We start from the raw sequence: 24,764 nt of genomic DNA on the forward strand, positions 1-24,764 counted from the left end.
CAGAGGTCATGTTCTTCATTTTTTTTAAAAAAAAAATTAATAATATACTCTTGTTAGTGCGAAAGATAGAAAGATAGAGAGACAAAGGACCTGATTAAGAAAATTAAAAAGTGGTATAATTAAAAATTATGGCAATTTTTAGGTGGTAATAATGGCTCAATTATTGGGAGCAAGTGCATTCTTCTATTGCCTTGGTGACATTCCCCCTCACTTTGTTTTCCTTATTATTATTTTTGTATAACTAATTAATCATTCTTGGTTGGTCTTGTCGTTTTTTACAAGCATCAACTCAATTTGAAATTTTGAATATCTTCTCGCATCTTATCAGCCTACTCTTTTTTTATAACACCATACAAGACCGTAAATCCATGCGTACATAAAATTTTCGTCAATCGCTGTGATAAATTGGGTCAAAACCTAGTGCATGACCACAAAGATATTAGCCGACTCATTGACATACTATTCTATTTTATCCTTCGATTGCAATGTCAACCAATTTTGCCCTATATATGTCATGGAAAACAACAGCCAAAGTTAGTTGAGACATGTTCAAATTCTTTCATTTTTCTTTTATTATTCAAGAAAAAAAAAAGTTCTGTATTAAATTTTGTAATGTTTTAATTGATTAAGGTTTCTGCACATAACATATTGAAATCCCAAATTAATAAATGTGAAGGATTCATACACACATATGAGGAATTCTCCTATGATGTCCTAAAATGAGGTTTTGACTTTTAGGATTCAAAATATTTTTTAAAAAAATTTAGAAAAATATATTTGTATTTTGATCGGTATTACGAACCCAATGATATTTTTTTGTTTGAAAAATAAAAATCAAATTCGATATGAAAAGTGCATGAGGCTTCTTCACAATAATATCCCAATAATTACGTCTTAGTCACTTTGATTAATGTAAGAATCTTCTTCTTTTTGTAAAAAAAAATTTATAAACAAGATCACCAAATCTGCAGGTGTTAGGGTATCAATTAGGTTTGATTCAAATCTAATGAGTTGATATTCTTGTAGTGGAATTATGCCAAAACTAGTGAGCTCAGCCGTCATTACAGGTTATAAAATATGATATATATATATATATATGTATCACCAGCAATCTTTTACTTTTAAACTAATTAAAATTTCCCACTAATAATAATCTGTTGCGCATGTTGAGGATCAATACGATTAGCAAATAATTAAAACAGAAAAATAGAGAAATCTAAAATCAAGATTAATTATCACATGCAAGAGACAAACGATTTTATGCGATTTGACCAATCTTGCCAACTCAATAGGTGAAGATAATAAATCTTATTGATGAAGTTATATGCTCTCTCTTTCAAGAATTCTTTGAATATAAAATTTGTTCTTACTTCTAGTGTTTTCATGATTAAAATATTTTTAGTGGATTTAGGGTTTACAGAAAATGATCAAACTATCTTTACAAAAATCTACAAACAATGAGCAGAAACTAGGGGGAGGGGGGCTTCGCCCACCATAATACGAGTCGTGACCCAAACTAAACAGGACTAGTCCACCATTCTAACATTAGAAGTTAGGGCTATATACAACATTTCCCTTAAATTTTAAAGTAAGATATATGAAAACGATGCCAGGCACTGTATGACTTGAACTTCCATTCTCGTATATATTTTTGGGAGAAATTACATAGTCTAGAACCCAGAAGCTCAAGTACCTAACTATTAAAAGTTGGGAAGGGTTAGAGAAGAAGTTAGGAAGAAAATATGTCGAAGATAGTAGGGTTTGGAACAAAATAAAATTTCATGTATAAGTATGTACATGACTTAAGAATGGGTCATTGATTGAGATGGTTTATTTGATCGCGGTAACACAAGTAGGAAGTCATAAGTTCAAATCTCATGAGTGTTTTCATTATCATAATTTGTAAGATGTACCCTTACTGAGCCCAATGTATGCGAGTATTATCCTACGTTGTCTTTTCACACTGGGCCTCGGCACAGATCTCAACTGGTTCATGGGGGTTTCGGGATTTGCACCTAGGAGTTTTATTAGTCTGTTGTTCGATAGACATGCTGGGTGGATTCCACGTTACCAAAAAAACAATCTACATGACTTATATTGTTAAATAAATTTCACACAGACATATAATGTATATATACATGGGTGTTAGATATAAGTTTTATACCAATATATTTAGAAATAATAGGTTAACATCACGCGTGAATAAGGGAGCCCATCATTCACATATGGTTAAGTGAACAACATTAAAAGATGAATATATGAAAAGTAGATACCACAACAAAAGGAAAAAAAACATGATTGATTGAGAGTGATATATATATATATATATATATATATATATATATATATATATATATATTCGCAACCAATCGGAGGTGGACATAGCTGGTTAATATCGGACTCCATAAATAACTATCGTACACAAGATTTCTATAATGAGCAGAGTTGGAGACATGCAGGATGTATATGTGCAGATGATGTTTTTAGTCATTAAGGATTAAAAGTAAAATTAATCACATGCTTGTATGAATAGAGTCGCCAGGTAATCAAATAAAAGTTGTAGGAAAAGTAAAAGAGAAAAAATAAAAAATACTTTCTTTATCTAAAATGTCCTATGGTTAAATGGCTAATTAGTATGTTAGTGTCACTTCTCTGCCTATAATGAAAAGGCTAATAACAACTACAAAAAAGTTGATTTACTCTTTGTGCTTTTCATAATACACTAAGCTTCCACTCAACTAATAAATAAGGACTTTTCTTTACCAAGCTATAGCAGAACAACGAAAGTTGGTGTCTCTGTGTATGTGTCTATTCTATCGTCAGGTGAGAAACTTCTATGCACACGTATTTGATAGTCTGAGTTTAGGTTCAATTCAACTGTCTAGAGGACAAACTTGTGCGGTTTCATTCTCATTCACCAAAATAAAAATGTATATGACTCTATGCATATATTAATTTGCAGCTATTCTTCTTACCTGCCAGAGATAGAAGAAGTTTCAGTGGGCTTACTACCATATGATTATGAACACATTACATTTAGAAAACCTTGTTTAGCCAACTTAATTGACCCATTCACTTTTACTAGAAAAAGGTAATCATTGCCTTCAATGAATCAATTGCAATCTTCGGATTCCCTGCTACAAAGAAGTAAAATTAGCTTTATTTTTAATATTAAACATATGGGTTTTAGATTAAAAGTGTTTTTTTGTCAAATAAGATTTGCATTAATGAGAAAATAAGTACAATAGACATATATGTATCAAGAAAACATTTTCTCTTCTCTGTTACTCTCGCTTCTCTCTATACTTCCGAAACAAAAATTTCCAAGGGAAGGGGAAGGGGAAGAGGACAGTGTCGAACCTCTCTCGCATTTCTTCCTCCTCCCCAGATATAGATTTACTCTCATATCTTCATTTTGTGTTAATAAGGTTTTGATATAGGTTTTCTTGACTAAAAATCTAGATCTCGAGGCTTCTTGAGTATCGGTTATTTTTGGTGTGTTCCAACGTCATAGTTGATACACAGTGATGTAACTTCTAAATCTGGTGGAGATTGATATATCTTGATGAAGGATAAACCAAGAATCTTGATCCAAAATCATTGTTTTTTTTATGTAATTATTTGTTTAGTCTACCTAGATATATCTCAGTATAGTCCCGTGTTGTAATTTCCTAAGTCAATGTTTGTAATTTTCTAGGTTGTTTTGTGGCAATAGGTTTAACTTTTGCTATCATGAACTAAGATTTCAACCCTAAAAAAAAACTATCCAAATACAATATGCAAAATTGCAAACTCAAATCAGAACCCAACACACCAACCCGGGTAATGCAGCTCGTGAAGAGTGCGGCCCCGCTGACCGGAAAAGATTTCCTGACTGATCTGCAAATCGTTGTCAAATCGGTACCCTAACCACCATAGATTCATCTCTGTAGGAGGCCTAAACAACGCCCCTGAAGAAGCCTCAGGAAAAAGTTTCACTATAAAAGTTATTATTCAACTGTGCCCTAAAAATCACATAAAAAAAAACTAGTAAGGACATACTAAAAGATGTATAAACAAGAGATATGGAAGGGGGAGGAGGAGGATAAGAGATATCTCTGTTACTCATACATTTTGGCTTATAGTTAATTAGGAATTTGGAGTACGGAATTATACTTCTGTTGAGGGTGAATCAATGCACAGTAAACTAAATTCCCAGTGCTTACATCCTTCTCTTCCAAAATATGTTAATGGTTTTTGTTCCAAATTTCAATGTAATGAAATGAACCAATTTTTATGCTAAAAAATAGTAAATTATACAGTACAAGTGGAGGGGGAAAAGTAAAGCAGACAGCAAAATTTGTCAAATTGACTTATCAAACCTTGCTTGCCTCCTCCTCCCCCCCTTCTCTCTCTATAGTCTAATTAATGATTCCATGCACATTCACCCTTAAAAGAAGAAAGAAAGTTGAAAAGGGCGCACACAACACAGAACACTTCCCTTTCAAACTCCAAATCAATCCAAAAACAAGAGAATTCAGAACCCACACATCACTCTCCATCATTTCACTTTTCCCTCTCCACAATAAGACTCCACTGCTCCCAAATAAATCCCTCCTCAACTCCACCCCCAAACAACAACTCAAAAACCCCCCAATAAACCATAAACCATGGTTTTTGTACTCTTTCAAGCACTAGTACTCTTGGTGGTGGTTATGCCACTACTTGTCACCACCACCAGCACAACTACGACATCATACCCCAATTACCAAAACTTCAACATCAAAGATTCAGTCTCAGAAACTAAAACCAAGCCCACCCAAATTTCCCAATTCAATGAAATACCCAAGAAAAGCAGTCCTGAAAGTGAAGTGAAAAAATGGAAGCTTGAACTTGTTCACAGGGACAAAATCTCAATCTCCAAGAAAACCGACAACCATACCCATCGTTTTATTTCCCGAATGCGAAGAGACGCGAAAAGGGTGTCCAGTCTTATTCGCCGCCTCTCAAATGGCGGCGTCGTTCACCGGGTGGAGGATTTCGGGTCGGAGGTGGTTTCGGGTATGGAGCAAGGAAGTGGAGAGTATTTTGTGAGAATTGGAGTGGGTAGTCCACCAAGGAGTCAATACATGGTGATTGATTCCGGTAGTGACATTGTGTGGGTTCAGTGTCTGCCGTGTAGTCAATGCTATCGCCAAACGGATCCTGTATTTGACCCGTCTGAATCTACTTCTTTCGCCGGAGTTTCTTGTAGCTCCGCCGTTTGTGATCGGGTCGATAACGCGGGTTGCCATGCGGATCGGTGTCGGTACGAGGTATCATACGGTGATGGGTCCTATACAAAGGGAACTCTCGCGCTCGAAACGCTGACTTTTGATCGGACCGTGGTTCACAATGTGGCGATCGGGTGCGGCCATATGAACCAAGGCATGTTTGTTGGGGCTGCCGGGTTATTGGGTCTCGGAGGTGGATCCATGTCACTTGTGGGTCAATTAGCGGGTCAAACCGGTGATGCTTTTGGTTACTGTTTAGTGACTCGGGGTTCGGGTTCATCCGGATCATTAGAATTGGGTCGTAAAGCCATGCCTGTTGGGGCTACATGGATACCTCTTATCCGGAACCCACAGGCTCCAAGTCTCTACTACGTGGGGCTTTCGGGTCTTGGAGTTGGAGGCACCCGATTACCCGTATCCGAAGATGTTTTTCGGCTAACCGAATTAGGATATGGAGGTGTTGTTATGGACACTGGAACGGCCGTTACAAGACTACCCACAGTTGCCTATGTGGCATTCCGTGATGCTTTTATCAACGAAACCGGAGACCTCCCTCGAGTTTCCGGATTATCCATATTTGATACTTGTTATGACCTATCCGGGTTTGTATCGATCCAGGTGCCAACCGTGTCATTTTACTTCTCGAGCGGGCCAATCCTGACCCTTCCAGCAAGGAACTTCTTAATCCCGACTGATGATTCGGGCACATTTTGTTTTGCATTCGCTCCATCCCCATCCGGACTATCCATCATAGGGAATATCCAACAAGAGGGGATCCAAATCTCATTTGATGGAGCCAATGGGTTTGTGGGATTTGGTCCCAACGTGTGCTAGCTAAACTAGTGGAGTTGCTATATCTTGATAGCGTTTTGTTAATATGATACATATGAGGTCATGTATCTATTTTATTAATTGCTATTTAGTGTATAAAGGGAACAATATTCCATGAGCAAGACCATAGTACTATAATAACTTTAATCTTGTTGACAAGTGATCTAATGGTATTGGTTAAGGATTTATCACAGTATATCATGTGTCATTAACATTCTTTTACTTAATTTTTTAAATTTAAAATACAGATTCTAGTAGTGCTTTATCTCAGACTCCAAAACATATGTATATCATTTATCCAATGTACTAATAACACTGAATATCATTTCTCAATAACATTAGGGTTTGGCTCGGGAAGGTTGTTTATTACTTATACTTAGTCTATCAATCTACTGATGAAGTGAACAAAGCGTGTAATCATGTAAAGTTAATAATAAAAAAAGACTTAGTCAAAAGAAAGGGCCAAAAAGGGTGTGCCCGCTGGAGCATTCTCCAAGAGACTTCCTTTAACAATGCAGAATCTCCTCATTGCCCAACAGCTTTTATTTGTCACAGGAGTAACAGTGTGCTGAAATCATGAGAGACACCTGCTGCATGACGGATTTGGGGATATACAATTAATGTTTAATAATGAAGAAAAAGTTAAATTGGGAGAAATGAAAAAATAAAAATGTGATGTGATATGACGTGATGTGATATATTTCTCAAACTATTTGATTAAAATTATAAACTCTATTATTCTAAACAAAGAGTGGAGCGCTTGGATACAGAACAAACAGCCCTATATATGCAAGGCCCCTCATTTCCAGCAGTGGAGCCACCACTCGAGTGGGCATGTGAAACCACCAGTGTGGATTGTAACCTTAAGTTGGAGTACTGCGTTCAAGTAATGACTTTTACAAAGTCATGTTTGCTACTTTGCTTCTTTTTCTTTAATCTTTTCAAACTACAGAGAGAGAGATGAGGATTGAGAATCCCCCATTTGGATTATTTTCTTATGTGTTAACATTATATTTGGGTCAATTAACCTCCTAGGATTGGGCTTGGGAACCACTTTAGGACCCACAAAGTGAAAATTTGTTTGGTGAAAATGATAGAAAGAGGGGGAATCAAGAAAAGCAATGCAAGCTTTGGTCAGAAATTAGGATCGTTAAGGGATATACATGCAATGCATGGTGCAACCAGCCCTTTTTGGATATTTTTGGCTCAATTTCACTTTTCCAGACATGGATGGCCAACCACTTTGAAAAAAGCTCTTCATCTGTCAACTTCTGCTGCAACCACCCAACCAGGCTTACCAAGAACTGGTTAATAATTCATCTAGACTTTCTTTCTTTCTCTCTCTCTAGTTTGCAACGGTTGGATATGAAATGTAAAAATACATCAAGAACTAGAGTGTTTGGGCCAGGAGGATGATTCAAACACTGAAACAATACTCTTGAGGTCACACGCTGGATTTTGATCCAATTTACTCTGTTGTCGTATGAAAAACTTCTGTGCGTGGGGATCTGACTTGTTTGCTATCGTTCTCGTTACAAAAAAAAAAGGGTTAAAATGTCCCAACTGTGTTACAATTGGCTAACCAGTTAGTATTGCTTCACATATCTCCCCTCTCAAATCCATTCTTCATCTTTCTTTTCCGTCCACTCATCAGGCTAGCATTTTTGCTTATTAGAAAACTTTTCAATTGAAATCAAGGACATGAAACTTTAAGAGATGAAAACATCAATGCCCTATATATGCTATAGATAATCGTATCCGCCAAGCGAAAATCACCTCATCACCTCACCTCATCTCATGCTTCAAATCTTATAATGTGTGTTCGTGAGTGCCTACACATGTTTTCTAGGAATATGGGATTTAGGGTTTAAAATTTAAGGTTCAAGCCAATCCACATAATCTAAAAATTGCTTAAAACATTCTTGAAAAAGGAGGTTTCTATGTCATAGTGTAGCCTTTAGATTCCAACTCGAAGACAAAAACATATCACTTGCTAACTCTAGGATGGCAAAACTGCATACATCTTCATAATCCACACACAGAGAGCCTTAGCAGTACTTTATTTGATACCTATAACTCACTCCTATCCTAGTGTGACTAATTTCATCTCATAATTCATACACAGTTATACACAACGTTCACATACCCAAAAGGCTAAAAGAAACAGGCCTGGCCGTCTTGGGTCCACATTAGCACATATGGGCTAGCTCGGTGTGGGCTTGGTTCGAACCAAAACAAACAATATCTTACTTGTTACAGTGTGAGTCCTCTGTGGCCCATAAGAGCATGATGCCTGCACAAGAAGTCACTTTTACTGTTTTACCCAAAAAATAACTTTTTTACTCTGAACTTTTTAATTAAATAAAAAGCCTCAAGAGAAATGGCATCCTCAGCTTAATTGCAAAGTTTTGTTTGGGGCCCTTAGGCCTTATATCATGTCATTGGGTTGGACTTTTCAACACTATTTCACAAACCACCAAGAAAAAAAACTTCTTCCACAAGCCATAAATGATCACATTTGATGTATTTTTTCATTGTTGGAAATGAATTTTTTTCCTTTTTTTTTGTTATATCGTGAGATCCTCTGCAATGCATGGCCCTCTGGACCCATCCAGTGGAATAAACTCCTAGACATGTGCACTACACCTTCAGAAGTTTCCTACATGAGATTATGGTAAGTCGTTGACATTTTACCTGGGGTATGATCTCAAAGTACTTGCAAGAGATTTCGAATCTAGGACTCATGGGAATACCAAGAATCAACTCGGCCAACCTCTTGGTGTTTATTTTTCGAAATAAGTTGGTTACTAGGTTAGCCAAACATAGACCATTCCTACAAGGTTTAGATCTTCAAATAAATTCTCCCCAACCAAACACAAGAAATGAAATTGGAAATGATGAAGAAACCCATAAAGCTACAAGCCTAAAAAAACCCTAATTGACAATGAAAACTCATAGAAGAGCATTGAAGAGAGAGAATTAGTGAAGCATGATTAGTCAATTACATTATCTGATTAGTTTTGCCACATTAATTTTCCTTGTCCTTCATGACCTTGTCAGGTTAAAGATTATGGAATTTAATTACTTTTGCTTCTCTTTCCATTAAATACTCAGAATTGACAAAAACTGTAAAGTCTGTCTTTCCTTTATTAATTAATTCTTCAACACAAAATGCCCTAAAAGCGACGGGACCTCCCTAAACCCACAGTAACCCTAAATGTCCTTTGTGTATACCATAAAAAACTACATGGCCATGTTATTGGGCGGTATAGTGACTTTCTGGTCTAAAAGTCAAAACATTAAAATAAATAAATAAATATTTAATGGGCTCTATTTAATAGGTGTATTTTAGTTTTGTTTGGTACAGGAGTACAATATAGGTGGAAAAGTATAGTAAAGTGAGTAGCTAGGGTTGGAAAAGAATAAATTCCGAGTCGGACGACATTAGGGTTTACGAAATATATATATATATATATATATATGTCTAGACCCTAATTTGGATCGAATTTCGGATATATTTAATTGATCAAACTCGAATTTGTTTAATTGAAACAATGCATTGAACCTTAAAATAAAGTTTTAAAAAAGTCATGTAGTTCCAAACACAAAACAAGTTAATAATGACACAGTATTTAAGTTGAGCAGGAAAAAATTACAATGAGTTAATAACAACAAATAATCTCAAGTTCCAAACCAGTTTGTCATGTACAATCACCTTATATTATCAATCAATCTCTATATAGTTTGAATCATGAAAAGATACATCAATTATATGTCCGAAATTTGAGTTCGGATGTAAATCGAACAATATTTTTGTGTTCAGACCTTCACCTGGAAGATTTTGTGTTTGGACTCAAATTTCGGACATATAACTGATGTCCAAACTTCCTTTAATACAAATCGAACAAATTCAGTCATCTGGACCTAACATAATTTCTTAGGCATCTCCAACAAGTTATGCAAAGAAGTATGCAAAACACGTAACTGTCATTTTACATGCTAAAACCCAAAAAAAGTCATTCCAATAAAGTTTGCAAATGGGGATGTAAATTTATGAACCAACACCCAAAGAGAGAGAAAGGATGCAAATTTTGGGGGGAACTAAACTACTTTATCTTTATAATCGTTGGGCAACAGTCTGAAATACCTTCTTCTACAACAGATGAGGACGAGATAAAATCTTGCTTTCAATACACGAACCCCTCTTTCATTTAATCCAGATGATCTTATGAGTCAAACAAAATCCCAGTTCGAAAGTCAGACTACTGGCGTTGATTAAACATAAAAAGCGTTATCCTATCACCCACTGTTTTACATCTCAATACAAACTTTCCATCATCTCCGGCCTCTTTCCCGTCGCCTACAACACCTCCATCTTCTCCAAGAGGCAAGAATGGTTGCTGGAAACTTATTTGGATCCACCTAGGGTTTAAATGTTTATTTGAGTTGGGCTTTTATTAAAGTTTTGGGCTTAGTTTTAAGATTTAAGTTATTTGATTGAATTACTTGAGTTTTAAAAAATATTTGAATGAATTATGGTATTTTTTTAAAAAAGAGAATTGAAATGGGTCATGTGCTAAATTACTCGGCCAGACTGATATATTCATGGACCATAGATTAAAATATATTAGAAAATGATATGTGAACTCATTTCATACCTTATTGTTGGAATGAGTTTTGGTCAAAATATACTCAATTATGTAGCTCCTTGTTAGAGATGCCCTAAGAGTAGCTTTAATAGGCTCTATTTAAAATTTGTAATTTTGGCCGTACAGTATAGGAGAAAAAGTATAGTAGAGTAGCCATGGTAGGTTTTTTAATCAAGCATGGTTGTTTTAAAAATAACATAACGGTAACAATTAAGACTAGCAGGCTTTTTTAGTTAATAAAAACGAGAGGATAAGCCGAGAGAGAGAGAGAGAGAGAGCATGAACAATTGTATGTCAGACAAAATTAATGTGCATCTTGTAATGACTGGATCATTAGCTGCTTTGGTTGGATCCCAAGAACCCTAATAAATACCCGTGTCTCTGGAAAGTTAGGTTTACTGTTTACTGTATTTGCTTGCTTTATAAGTAAAATACAGCTCAAATCTTATACTAAATAATTACACTAACAAACTAATTATAGCTTGAAAATATTAGTTAAGATGTGTTTTTAGGCGGGCATTTGATCTTGAGAGAAAGATTTGATGGTTCACAAAGTGAACACATTGATAACATGTTCAGTGTTCACAAGTGAATCGATCCCCCAGATTCGCAATGTATAAATTTCAAGGGTTTATTCCATCGGGTAAATCCAACGAACACAACTTTGGGGAGGTTCACATAATAAATAATAATAAAAAACAACCTAATAAATTTAATCATAACATGTAATTAGACAATGTAATAATAAAATTCAATGTAATTAGATAATATAATAATGTTATGATCGATGATAAAAAAAATTGTTAGGTATATAAAGAGTTTTCGGGAAAAAAATTTGTATGGAAAAAAGGTTAAACCTCCAAGTAGGGGATGGAAGTAATGTGGTGAAAATGACGGCACAACCGTGGACTAATTGCCGCTGGTGTTGTAGGCCCACGGCCCAGTGGACTCGTCGATCGAGGTCCAACAAACACTGCCATTCTCATTACAGAGCTCGCCGTTTTATGCAAAAGAAAACCCGGAATTTTTGGCCTAATTCACTTCACCTATCATATTTTGCTCCCTCTCTCTCTCCCAGAAAATCATAACTTCTTTCAATATAACACAAAATCAAAGCAGTATATTATTTTTCAAAAATTGAGATCAAATATCGTTTACAGAGATTTAATTCCCTTCAATTGAGGGAAATCACTAGAGAAAATATTTGATTTCATCATGAAATCCTACAATATTTTTGAAAATGCTTGTTTTTGGCCTTGAACACTGTTGATGGAAAGTTGAATACTCCTTGTGTCAAAGTCACAGAGATTCTATTTAGGTTCTGAAAAATCTTTTTGAAAACAGAAGAATCTAATCGTGTGTCAATCAACTCCCCCATAAAAGTGAATCCATCGAATCAATTAATGCATCATGAGTAATGTTGAGAGTGGTAATGGTATTGTACTCTCTGAATTCTTCAGCCCATCCATTACCCATGTGATTGCATACTCTCTCTCTCATACACTTTCCTCAGCTGCCAGCGACAGCACAAGCCATCAGTACCTGCAACACACTCAGCTTTACCACCCCCCACAAAGAAATACTGCCTTTCTATATAACCATCAATACCCACAAACACTTTCTTTGAAATTTTGGTTCTTGGGGAGGAAATCAATTATGGGTTGTTTTTGCTGCTTTGACAAAAATGGGGTTGTTTTGTGTGGGAAGAGGAAGCTGAGGAGGTTGTTTTGGAGGGTTAAAGCAGAGATTAGGAGACAAGAGAAGGCTAGCAGGAGGTCTAAGCAGAGGTTCAGTTTTCATTATGATCCTTTAAGTTATTCTCTCAACTTTGATAATGGCAACTTTGGGTTCTTCTGCTGATGATGAATGGTCATCATAGTTTTTATAGCCTCAAGCCCACCAAAAAGCAGAGAAAACAGAGGAGTTGTAGCTGTAGCAGGAGAAGACGATGAAGATAGGAGTAGAAGAAAAAGTTCAGTTGTCTTTTTTGTTAAAAAAATTGTGTAATTAGCTACTGAAATGCAAAATTTCCCCCATTTTAGAGCTTTTGATCCACATAAACTATAAAATTTGGACTTTGTGGTATCTGGGTTTTTTCTAATGTGAAATGGGGTTTCAAGATTTTTGCTCAAAAGTCAATTTTGTTGCCGTTTTTGCATTCTTGCCAAATATTGTGTTTTGAATGTGCAATGCAGACAAATTGGGTCAGTTCTGTTCAGTTTTCGTTACTTATGAATTGTCCCTTTTGTTGCTCAATTCACTCTCACAGTCCCACATTCAGACTATTATCCATCTGGTGGTGGTCCAGCTAACTTTCACTACTTCAGTTTTCCTTCCAAAAGCTTGAAACCCCAATTGTTCTTGAACTATAAGTCATCCACATTTGAGGCTGAATGGAATAGTGTAATCCATTGTCAACATCTTCTTCTGCTCTCCATTAAATTTCTGCAAAAAACCCATTTGCCCAACTAACTATGGTCGCTGTTGCTGTAAGGAATTTGTTAATACCAGCTACTGTTGTCATGCAATGGTCTTTGGACTTTTCTACCCCACTTGGCCCACTGTGTTATTAACTTCCTCGTCTTTTTTTTTTGTAAGCAATTTTGTGAATGACTTATGTTGAGGTGAATTTTTATTTATGTTAAGGTGAATTTTTATTCAGCACCATCAACAGCCTCCGTTCTTGTGGGAACGAGACACTACCATTGCATCAATTCACCTCAACATAAAAGGCGCCTTTTTCGGTTGAGGTGTGCAACATTAGCCAACTTAGGAGGACTACCTCCGTGGCTCTAACCCCTTACTTGTACGAAGGGGTGAGGTGAGACTCGAACCCCTTACCTTGTAAAGGGAGGCGAGAGCCACTACCATTACATCAATTGGTGTAATGGTAGTGTCTCGTTCCCACAAGACCAAGGTCAAGAGTTCGAGGTACGGAGGTAGTCCTCCTAGGTTGGGTAATGTCACGCACCTAAATGCACACCTCAATCGAAAAAGACCTCTTTTATGTTGAGATGAATTTTCATTCAATACCATCAACCGCCTCTGTAATTCGAACCCTTAACCCTTAGGTGTTGGGAGAGAGCCATGGTATTGAATGAAAATTCACCTCAACAACTTAGTGGTTTTTGCTAAGGAGATCTTTTTCTATTATAATTCTAAGTTGAATTCTAAGTTTGTTAAGTTCGAGTTGAATTCATAGCTTACATTTATTTTTCAGTTTTCTTTGAAATAGAGAGTACTAAGTAACAACACCCTTTACCTCCAAACCCTCTTGATGACCATCGCAAATTTCAATGACCAGTTATTTGGGGGTTTTGTGGCGTGGAGATGGAAAGCCAGGGGTTCAGGCTGTGGATGAATTCCATATCAAGAATGGGTGCAATTCACAACCTGATAGTGAGGGAAGAAGAGATCTCTATTGAAGAGAGGGAAAGGGGAGGCGGTATTGGTGTTGATGTCAACAGAGATGAAAATACAGAGCTTGTAGTGCCACCAGTGTTCGAGTATTGCACAAGGATTTTGGAAGCAAGAAAGCAGATTGAGGCAAGAGACTTGTATTGGTAAGGTGTTTGTGATATGTCTAAGAGAGTGTTGGATGGAGCAGAGGAGTTGCATTTGAGGTGGGTGGAGAAGAACACATATATTGGTACTGATGAGCCACATGTGGCGTTTGAGTAAGGTTTATTTGACAAAAGGGGGGGTTTAAGCCTTTGAGAACGCTGAGAGAGAGAGGCTGGAAAGGGGCTTACTCTAATTTTGGAGTAGGGGAGCCCATGGGACAAGAGAATGACAGGGGAGGGCTGGGTTGCTTGGACCAAAAATCTGTTTGATGAAAGCTAAAGAGAAGTCTTGGCCCAACATTTCTTGGGAACCCTTGAATTGGGCCTTGTTGGGTAAATTGCTTTTGTTACTTCCAAGTATCTATGTTTAGCTACTAGTACTAGTCTTGAATAAAATGCACTACAATTCAAAGCCCTTGTTGGGTGTTTATATATATGCACATATTATGAAGAAGAGGCCCCCTTGGAACTATCCTACATTTTGTGGGGTTTCAATCTGTTAAGTTTTTCACGTGGTCAACTATAATTGAGAGTGGGACTGCTAGAAAGTGGAGACGAGGTAGCTAACTAAATCGTTGGTTGAGATAGTTAAGTTAGCTTGTTGAATTTCTTAGCTCAAGCACGTGGGAGGTTATAGATTCTAACATCCATTCTAACATATTTGACATTATTTTTGCATTGAATTTCGACCCAGAATTTAATGGGTCCATGTGCTTTGTGGGTGTTGCATGTGCCCTGTGAGTTCACCATTAGGATAGAGTACAATGAACTGTGCTTTCGGTGAATTCGCTCATCAAAAAAAGAAGCAGCTAGGATACATTGATTCATATTCTATCAAAATCAAATAGAAATTAAGGAACAAGCAACAGTGACCCATCAATCATGGTCTTGTGTTTTAATGATCCACATGGATGATGCAATCCTAAAATTTGCCCTTTTGGACATTTCCCTACAGTTTGGTGAGATCATTAAGCGTATGGGGAGCACGCACCACCAATTCTGAGTACTAACAAGTTGGCCTCTTTAGGATGTGAACTTTTGTGGCTAATATGTGCTTTTACCTTAAAAATCAATGCTTGGAGATCATTTACTTGCAATAAATTATATAAGATGTATGGCTACAAATCTGCACGAGCCCCGAGTAAGCAAAAGGCCCACAATCTACCGTCGAGTCCAACAGACATACGCCTTGAGTTATCGTCTTTCCAACAAAGCCCACTGTGACACTATTGAGACAAACAGACCTATAGTCATATAGTCGAGCCTAACAGACTCACAACCTGGGCTACCATTTTCTCAGCAAAGCCCAAGCCATACAATTGAGCCCAATAGGCTCATGGCCTGGGTTTTGTCTTCTCATCAAGGCTCTTGGCCATACAGTCGAGGCCAATAGGTCCATGACTTGGGCTGCCATCTTCTCAACAAAAGCCCAAATCCTCTACCGTCAATCCATATGCCTTCGACCTTCAAGAAAGCCGAACAGGCCCATGTTTTAGGCATTAGTCCACCCAACGAAGGCTCATGGCCTAGGAAGCTCCTACATACCTATGGCCTCATCACATACCTAACAGCCCGTCCCACTCAGCACCCACGTGCCATAGGTGAGTTACATGAGCCAAATGCTATAAGTACAAGAGGTCCCGCCAGATTAAATGGATCCGATTTTGGAGGTTTCAGACTTTAGTTCTCTAAACATTGTCCATTCTCTCACTAAAATCCCCTTAGCTACATTACTGACTTGGTCATCAAAGTTTCTCCATTCAGCATCACATCAATGTCAAACTTCATGATCTGCACTATTGTCATCTTTGTGGGATTGTTGAAGGACTCGTATGACATGAGACATCACAGTGATCGTAGATTCTCGCGTCTACAATGGACATCGACCATGACTCCATTTATAAGTAATGTAATGCTTTTGAGTCATACCATAAAGAGCAAAATGGGGTACATAATTTCCTCTATTTTAACTCAAAATCTATTTTTTGTGTGTTGATCCCACATTAGGCGTATATATGTATTATAATGGGGTGGTGATAGCTGAAATGACAGAGCAGACAAGGTTACTGTTATTGCTTAATATAAAGTTGAAGGTGAACATGCTATTCTCTATACCATATCCAATTGGTTCGACGGAGACGTGTTGTTAGAACAAAACATGAATCCAGACAAAAAGAAAAGCCGAACATTTATAGTCAATGGTTAGGTAATTTAAACACGGACCAATTGTTCATTTTTGTATCTGTCAACGTTATGTACATGTTAAGGGTTTGTTTCGGAACCAGTTGGATTAGTGGCGGAGTTGGGATGCATTGGGGTCACATTTTCTATAATGATAAACAATTACGTACCAAAATAATATATTAAGTGAACAAAATAATATTAGTTAAAGTAACCAAATATTACATATATTAATTTTTTATTTTTAAAAATTTATTGGGGTCAAGTGACCCCACTCTACCCTTCTATCTCCGCCCCTGAGTTGGATATAGAGCTTTTAAAGTTGTAAGAAATTAAAAGCTTGAGCTTTAATGCCATGAAAATATTGTCGGGTGTTTAGTTGAATTTTTTCCTTTTAGCCTTTTTTTGGTCAATTACAATGAATGGTATTGTGCATATTCGATCAAAGTTCCAAGCAGTTGCACCTTCAATTTTTTTTTGATGTATTCCGATGTGCGGGTCGGTTTTTATAAAACTGCCTAACAAGCTCCTAAACATCCTCCTCATCTAGGATTTTGGGGACTCAAAGTTGCTTACTTTTCATTGAAAATGAAATTCAATGTTGCCAAAAAGATGTGGCTCAATAGCTAATCGGCCAAGTTAGGCGTAATTGTATCCAAGATTATATTCCAACTGATAGCATATTTTTTTACGGTATTTCTTCACAAAGTTTCAATCCAATCCAACCTATCGCGTAATGGCGGCCGCGGGTTTGAATCTGGCTATGGGATAGAAAGAGCTAGGCATGATTGCTCTTGTGGGTTATTTTGTATACAAAACCCTAGACTGTTGGTGTGTGGTGAGTACTACGTCTCCACCCAACAACACCACTTCCTTTGCAACATGATTATTAATATCATTATGCCTTAATCTTCAAATTAAAGACTCCAAAATCTCAAGTTGATCAAATCATCCAATCAACATTGTCGATGCCACGTGGACCAATGGTGCTTCCACCGCAATTTACGCAACCAAAAAACAAAAGGACATCCCCATCAATCCTCAATAATAGTAGTAAAAGAAATTTAATGTAAACAGTTAATGTCCAACGAAGACTTGTTGATGCATGCTTTGGTACGCGTGCATTAAATTTTCAAATTTTACAGGTTTTTTTTTTTGTTTATGAAACAATTTTATTTCTTCATAAAGAGTTTATTTTGATTGATGAATAATAATACTTGGACAGAAATTAATAATTATATTCAAGAATATTAATGCATAATATAAGTTCCAAAATAATATTTTGTGAACATGATCTTATTATAGATTTTTCCATAAATTGGCCTATAAAAAAACTTAATCAAGAAAATTGATTGCATTGATTAATTCATACACTTTTTTTTTTATAATCGATAACGACATCATACAAATGTGTCATTTGAATATCTAATATGGGTCTAAACTCTAAACTTGGGTCATCAGGCTGCGTGCACATAAATTTTTTACCTGACGATAGAATAAGTAGGTCAAAATCCAGTGTATGACCATAAGGGTTTGCTCCAAGTGAAAATTGAACTCAGGACATTTCAGTTAGGCTAAAATCCAATGTGTGGCCATAAGGGTATTGTTCTTAGTGGGAATCAAATTCAGGATATTTTGAGTCAATATAGTTTGGTCTCATAGAGATTCACAACTGGGTTATCTTCCAAGTGGTTATATTCAAGAATAATATTAATGCATAAAATAAGTTGGAAAATAATATTTTGTGAACATGGTCTTATTTTAGATTTTCCAAAAATTGGCCTATCAAAAAAAAAAGAAACTTCATCACGAAAATTGATTAATCCATATACTTCTACAGATTAAAATGATTATGTTGATTAATCATTAAAAGAATACAACATAAAATAGTTGATGAGAATTGGTAAATATAGCTAGGTTAATTTAATTAAAACTCAAAATAAAAAAACTTTATTTTGAAATATATATGGAGCCCAATTACATTCATTGCATGTGAATGCTTCAACTTTTAAGAGACAACACACGAGACAGCTCACAATCTTTCTTTCAAGAAATCATAGCCGTAAAAATTGACTACTCTCATATGCTTAAAAATTGCCTAATATGGCCCTCTTCGAAGTTTATTTTATAGAAAAATAATAATATTGAAATGTGATTACAAGAATAAGGAGAATTTATAACTTGTCATTAACTAGTCATTAGTGAATGGTTATGACCCCACTCTTGAATCTTAATCACTCTTGAATCTACTTCTACTCGAATTTTTTTTTTTTTCTAAGCTACTTGAAACATTTATAGTCAGTCATATGTTGGTTCAAAGTTTCCAAATCATCATGACTTGTGTCCTAATGATTAATTATGACAAAACATCCAACTATGAATTATGCATAATTTTTTATAATTTGCATAATTATGCTTAATTATATAAATAATTTTCATAATTATGCTTAATTATATAAATAATTTGCATAATTATTGACATTTTTTAAAGTTTGTAACTTTATCAATATACATAATTTTTATAATTAATTGGGTGAAAATAATAACAAAAAGAGCAATCAATTTTTGTAGACAATCAAAAAGAGAAAAATTCAAAAGCAACACAAAAGAGTCCACATATCACCGTTAAATTAATCGGCTAATTTTAGATAATTTAAGGAACTACAAGCTTCTTTATTAGATTAAGTCAATAACCATGCACATCTGCCATCTTTTCAAGGGGAAAATAAAAAAGTGTGAGATCACATGAATGCGCCTATCAAGAATATTTTTTTTTTTTTTTTTACAAGGAGCTATCACCACTTGTACAAGTCCACATCGATTGACATGATACTACCGTATGATAAATAAGCAAAAGTCCATCTAAGTTTCGGATATTCTCATACAAATGACGTATTTTATAGGCCTAAATAATTTAAAAGCAACTCACAAGAACAAATATGTGCAAACAATATCATTTTAATGTGTTTGGATTAGATTTTCTAATATGGTTTTGGAGCAACATGTCCATATGAATACGACCTTTAAGCATGTCCATTTATTGGGTTACGCATAATAATCAAGCCTAGAAGTACGATGGACGGATTGTCAGAACTTGTAATCTCACATCGGATTAACATAACCCAATTAAGTGGTATTATAAACAAAGATAAAACTCTTTCTCACTCCGAATGACACGTTTTCTAACGGGAACCATGATCTTTTCATTCTGTGTAAACTATCTCAGCCACGATCTTTTGATTGTGTGTAAATTATGAGGTACTTAGCTAGTTGATTGAATTTTCTAAAAGGGCGTGGTCGAATTTTGAATCACTTGCGCTCCAACGTTCGAGTGAAAACTGGGATGCTCATGAAACGGTCATAAATATTATTTCCATGTGAATGTCTTTAAGGATCAAAAAGGTTCATTTTGGGTTAATTTCTTTTTCTTTTTTCTGTGACCCTATAAATATATGATGATGAGAGAAGATCTTGAGACCAACCCACTCTGCATTTCCCATTTTATTCTTCTTCTTCTACTACTATCTTTATCATCATTATACCTTCCTGTCTAAGGGAAGGAATAGAACAAACACCATGTCTGTAACTTTCCTACTTTTTCTACCTTCTTCGTGACACAACAGTCTTTGTTTTCCCTCCTCCACCTGATTCAAAGTCCTCTTGTCAGATCCCAGATTCATTGTGTCAAAAGTTCTATATAGTTTTCATCTCTCTCTCTCTCTCTCTGATCTGATCAAGACCCACTTCAAAAAAATGCAGATTCTCAAATGGGTTTTCAACCTTTTCTTTATATACTCCAGTTTCAATGTGTTTGCAGGAATGGTAGCTCAAAGAAGCCCAATGGTGTGTTCAGAGGCAGATAGAGCTGCACTGCTTGATTTCAAAGCCAAAATTGTGATGGACACTACAGAAATTCTATCTTCATGGGTAGACAGAGACTGCTGTGGAGAAGATTGGGAGGGTGTCCAGTGTAATCAAAGAGGGAGGGTTACTGGGTTGCAGTTGCAGAGACCTGATAGAGGGAGTGGCACTGCCACTGGCGATGTAATGTACATGAAGGGCACTCTCTCTCCTTCTCTTGGTGCATTGCAGTTCTTGGAGACGTTGGTGATTAGTGGGATGAAGCACATTACAGGTCCAATTCCTGATAGCCTCTCAAATCTAACTCATCTCACAACATTGGTCCTAGAAGATAATTCCCTTGAAGGGAACATCCCTCTAGGTCTGGGTCACTTGTCCTCCCTCAATGCCTTTTCTCTTAGTGGGAATCATTTGAGGGGCCAAATTCCTCCTAGTCTAGGCAACTTTAGGAATCTTAACCTGTTAAATTTGGCAAGAAACTCTTTTTCTGGTCCAATCCCTTCTACTTTCAAAAGTTTCATCAGTTTGCAGTCTCTTGATGTCAGCTTCAACTTGTTGACAGGGCACATTCCAGATTTTGTAGGGCAATTCAGAAACCTTACCTATCTTGACCTGTCCAATAATCTACTATCAGGGCAGATACCCATTTCAATGTGTAGCCTGGCAAGTCTTTCAGACTTGTCATTAAACCAAAACCAGCTCACAGGAACAATCCCAGACCAGCTTGTAGGCTTAAAGTCCCTTGCCAGTCTTCAGCTCAGCGAAAACCAGTTTATCGGTCAAATTCCGGAGTCCATTTCGAGATTGAAGAATCTATGGAACCTTAATTTGTCCAGAAATGGATTCATAGATCCTTTACCAGTCATTGGCGTTGGGGGCCTTCCTTCTCTCTTGTCAATTGACCTGTCTCACAACAACCTCAGTTTAGGGACAGTTCCTGGTTGGATAAAAGACAGGCAACTTTCAGATGTCAATCTAGCTGGTTGTAGACTAAGAGGAGCACTGCCAAAGTTTACTAGACCAGATTCCTTGAGCTCTTTAGACCTATCTGATAACTTCTTCACAGATGGGATTTTAGGTTTCTTCACAAATATGTCTAGTTTGCAGAAGTTGAAGCTCTCAAACAACCAATTGAAGTTTGACCTTTCTGCGATCAGATTGCTGGACGGGCTTTCTGCCATTGATCTTCACTCGAATCAGCTCACTGGATCCCTCTCAAGCATCTTAAACAACAGGACAAGCAGCTTTTTAGACGCATTGGATGTATCAAACAATCAAATTTCCGGTGCAATTCCAGAGTTCAATGAAGGATTGAACCTGAAAGTCTTGAACATTGGAAGCAACAAGATTGCTGGACACATCCCCATTTCGGTCTCAAACCTGATTCAACTCGAAAGGTTTGATATTTCAAGGAACCAAATGGCAGGCACCATCCCTACAAGCTTAGGGCTATTGCTGAATCTTCAATGGCTTGATCTGTCCATCAATAGGCTAAATGGAAAAATCCCAAATTCTTTGTTGGGTATCAAAGATTTGAGACATGCCAACTTCAGGGCAAACAGACTCTGTGGAGAGATTCCACAGGGTAGACCTTATAACATCTTCCCTGCTTCTGCTTATGCTCACAATCTGTGCTTATGTGGCAAGCCCTTGCCATCTTGCAGGACAAAGTCAGTGACCAAGAAGATAGGCTCATGACTGATGAGCATTCAATGCCATGTTATAGAGAAGAATAGGTTATATTTTCTGCTATAGTACATTTTTCTTTAATCTATCATAATTCATTTTGAATAATATAAATTCTTAATTCAGAATTACAGCTCCAACATCATCCCAGTTTTTGTTCATTGACAAAAGACTACATTTTTCTTCAGAAATTTGTACCATCATACACCATCATTCTAGTAATACTTTCTGACAGTATTAATCCATAACAGGCATTCAAAACATTCATAAAAGGTGCAAAGAATGCCATATGAATGGATGACTGGCACAATAACTAGTTACCTAGAGAAATCAATACAGCATGAACATCTAGATTGAGACCTAACATAGATAGAAGGAGATCCAAATTTACATTACTCCATGGGCAGCCATCAGAGAGTTGTCTCAACTTAAAAAAGATCAAAATTCCAAGAACCATAGTATTCTACTCCTCATGAGACACTTCGTCTTCTACCTCCTCTGCAACTTCCTTATCTGAACCTTGTTCACCCTAAACAAGCTCAAAAGAATTAACACCATGTTACTAAGTGAAACTTCCACTTTTCAAGACCTTGCTTTGCAACCTAATCCCATCAGATAACATATCAAAATAGAAATGAAAAAATAACATAAAATTTTGAGAACCTCATTTTTATTTTCGTTATCAATTTCATCACCACTGTTACTCTCCAAGTCCTTCTCATACTCTGCCTTAAGCTCAGCAGCTTTATCAAGATAAGGCTTCTTCTCCTAGAAACACCAAAAAAAAAGAAAAAGGAGAGATAAAAGTCATTGAAACAATTAAGCATTTCATAGACAACAATTCCTATTAATGAGAAAACCAACTCACTTCACCACTCATAGACTTCCACTTTTCACCACCTTGCTTTGCAACCTAGACCCATCAAATAACACAATTGTGTCAAAATCAAATTACATCAATATAAGAATTACAAGTAAACATTACTCAACAATTCAATCATAAATTGGGTTATTTTCTGCAAACCTCTTTAACAAGTTTAGAATCTGGATGTGCTTCCTTATAAGTTTTCCTAAAATCATTCCTGGAGAATCACCAAACATCACAATTAATCGATTAATTTACTGACTACAAAATAATGCTATTGAAGGCAAACATGGTTAGAGGCATTACATGAAGATAAAGAAGGCAGTGAGAGGGCGCTTCTTCCCATTTTCCAACTTAGCTTTTTTGGCTTTTGGCTCTGACGATCTGGGCTTCTTCCTACCCAACAAAATCAAGAGATTATAGCTCCGAAACAACTAAAGAATATCTAGTGTGAATTAATAAGAAGGCCAAACAAATTTACCTCTCAGTTGGCTTCTTAACTTCAGCAGGCTTTTCTATGACTTGAGCCTCTAAATCACAAAAACAAGCTAAAGTTAAAAATCCAGTTTTGGCATTCACTGTGCTCTTATGAGCTCATAACATCGTTTTAGAAGCGATGAATAGTTTCACAATAAAAACTCAGTACCACTACCAACATTCATTCCAATTTGTAACAGTAAAACAACACTCACCCAAGTTCATCTTGATTTTAGCATCCATACCACAGTTGTGAAAGCTTATAAGAGCCACTGGCACGTCCTTGTTGCATTCATCACTGTGAATTTCACAATTATCATCCAATTGAGTAAACAAAACCCAAAACAAGGATAAAAACTAACAGAGAAGACATCTATACAAAAGCTTCATAAAAAACCCACATGGTTTGAGACCAAAATAAAGCTTTCAATACCCAACCTACAGCTGTAACTAAAATGAAAGGACATTAGAGATTCGAAAACGAGAACATGACATAAAATGAGAAACAAAAATAGTAATAAAAAAAAGAAGTGGGTGTAGACGGAGCTCAATACCAGCGGGCGAAGGCACTACCGTCCTTGCTTCGAACCAAGGAAGTGCCACTCTCAGATCCAGTCTCGGCCTCCACACTCTTCCTTGGCTTCGGTTGGATTGATTTCGATGACCCGGCCATAGCTTACTCTTCTTCTAAAAGTTTAGAGACTGAGAAAGCGAAGAATCAAAACGAGAATTGTTTTGGAGATGGAGAATAAGAAAGTAGTTTACACTGAATTCGATTGAAATAAAGAGGGAGGGAGAGGGAGAGGGAGAGGGAAATTGCTAAATTGCGATTTCAAGTCTGGCGCTCATTGGAACCGCGCCTTCGCGAAAGTCGAAACATAAGAAAATGACATGGCACAATGATCCACTGTCCATTTCCCGGCCTCACATGGACGGTTTATCAATTATGTATGATTCATTGTTCACTCTTCATACTGCCATAGGATAGTATCCTGGCCCAATTACTTACTTTATACCTAATCAAGCCCAATTACATCCTCACATCAGGGTTTTGAATACGGGCCAAAATTGGCTTGACTTTTTCTTTTTTTTTAAAAGGCGAGAATAAAGATTCAAACCTTGGTCACCCAAGATAATACACAATAACCTTACTACTCCAACTAGTACTCCAACTAGTAGTGGTAGTGGCTTGGGTGTGCCCTTCTGTTAAAGGTTAGAATTTTTGTCATTCTACTTGTCAAAAGATCTTCACGTACTTTTTAAGAGAAGAGGATAGGAGTCGCTTGAACTCAAGACCTTTATGAAATACCACATACATAATTACCATCTAAGTTACTCATGGTTCTCAAGTCTTCACCTACTTGGCAATATTGGGAAGGATAAAGAAGATTTTTTGAAT

General features: G+C 36.6%; 3 protein-coding genes across 3 annotated transcripts; 2 read left to right on the top strand and 1 right to left on the bottom strand.

Annotated features, from left to right (window-relative positions):
- Positions 1–4,456: 4,456 nt before the first annotated feature.
- On the top strand, positions 4,457–6,239 carry LOC120011837 (protein ASPARTIC PROTEASE IN GUARD CELL 2-like). The gene has a single exon (XM_038862970.1). It carries the CDS (start codon positions 4,650–4,652, stop codon positions 6,084–6,086), a length of 1,437 nt encoding a protein of 478 aa, XP_038718898.1. The 5' UTR covers positions 4,457–4,649; the 3' UTR covers positions 6,087–6,239.
- Positions 6,240–19,946: 13,707 nt separating this feature from the next.
- LOC120013692 (LRR receptor-like serine/threonine-protein kinase FLS2) lies at positions 19,947–22,151 on the top strand. Its single transcript, XM_038865581.1, has one exon. The coding sequence runs from the start codon at positions 20,230–20,232 to the stop codon at positions 22,033–22,035; it is 1,806 nt and encodes a 601-aa protein (XP_038721509.1). The 5' UTR covers positions 19,947–20,229; the 3' UTR covers positions 22,036–22,151.
- LOC120013693 (high mobility group B protein 7-like) lies at positions 22,103–24,185 on the bottom strand. The gene is made up of 8 exons (XM_038865583.1): positions 23,920–24,185; positions 23,581–23,663; positions 23,370–23,418; positions 23,195–23,284; positions 23,048–23,105; positions 22,892–22,936; positions 22,687–22,791; positions 22,103–22,552 (listed from the first exon to the last, which is right to left on the bottom strand). Exons 1-8 carry the CDS (start codon positions 24,036–24,038, stop codon positions 22,487–22,489), a joined length of 615 nt encoding a protein of 204 aa, XP_038721511.1. The 5' UTR covers positions 24,039–24,185; the 3' UTR covers positions 22,103–22,486.
- Positions 24,186–24,764: the final 579 nt, after the last annotated feature.

This window comes from Tripterygium wilfordii, chromosome 13 (genome assembly GCF_013401445.1).
Source record: "Tripterygium wilfordii isolate XIE 37 chromosome 13, ASM1340144v1, whole genome shotgun sequence".
NCBI lineage: Eukaryota > Viridiplantae > Streptophyta > Magnoliopsida > Celastrales > Celastraceae > Tripterygium > Tripterygium wilfordii.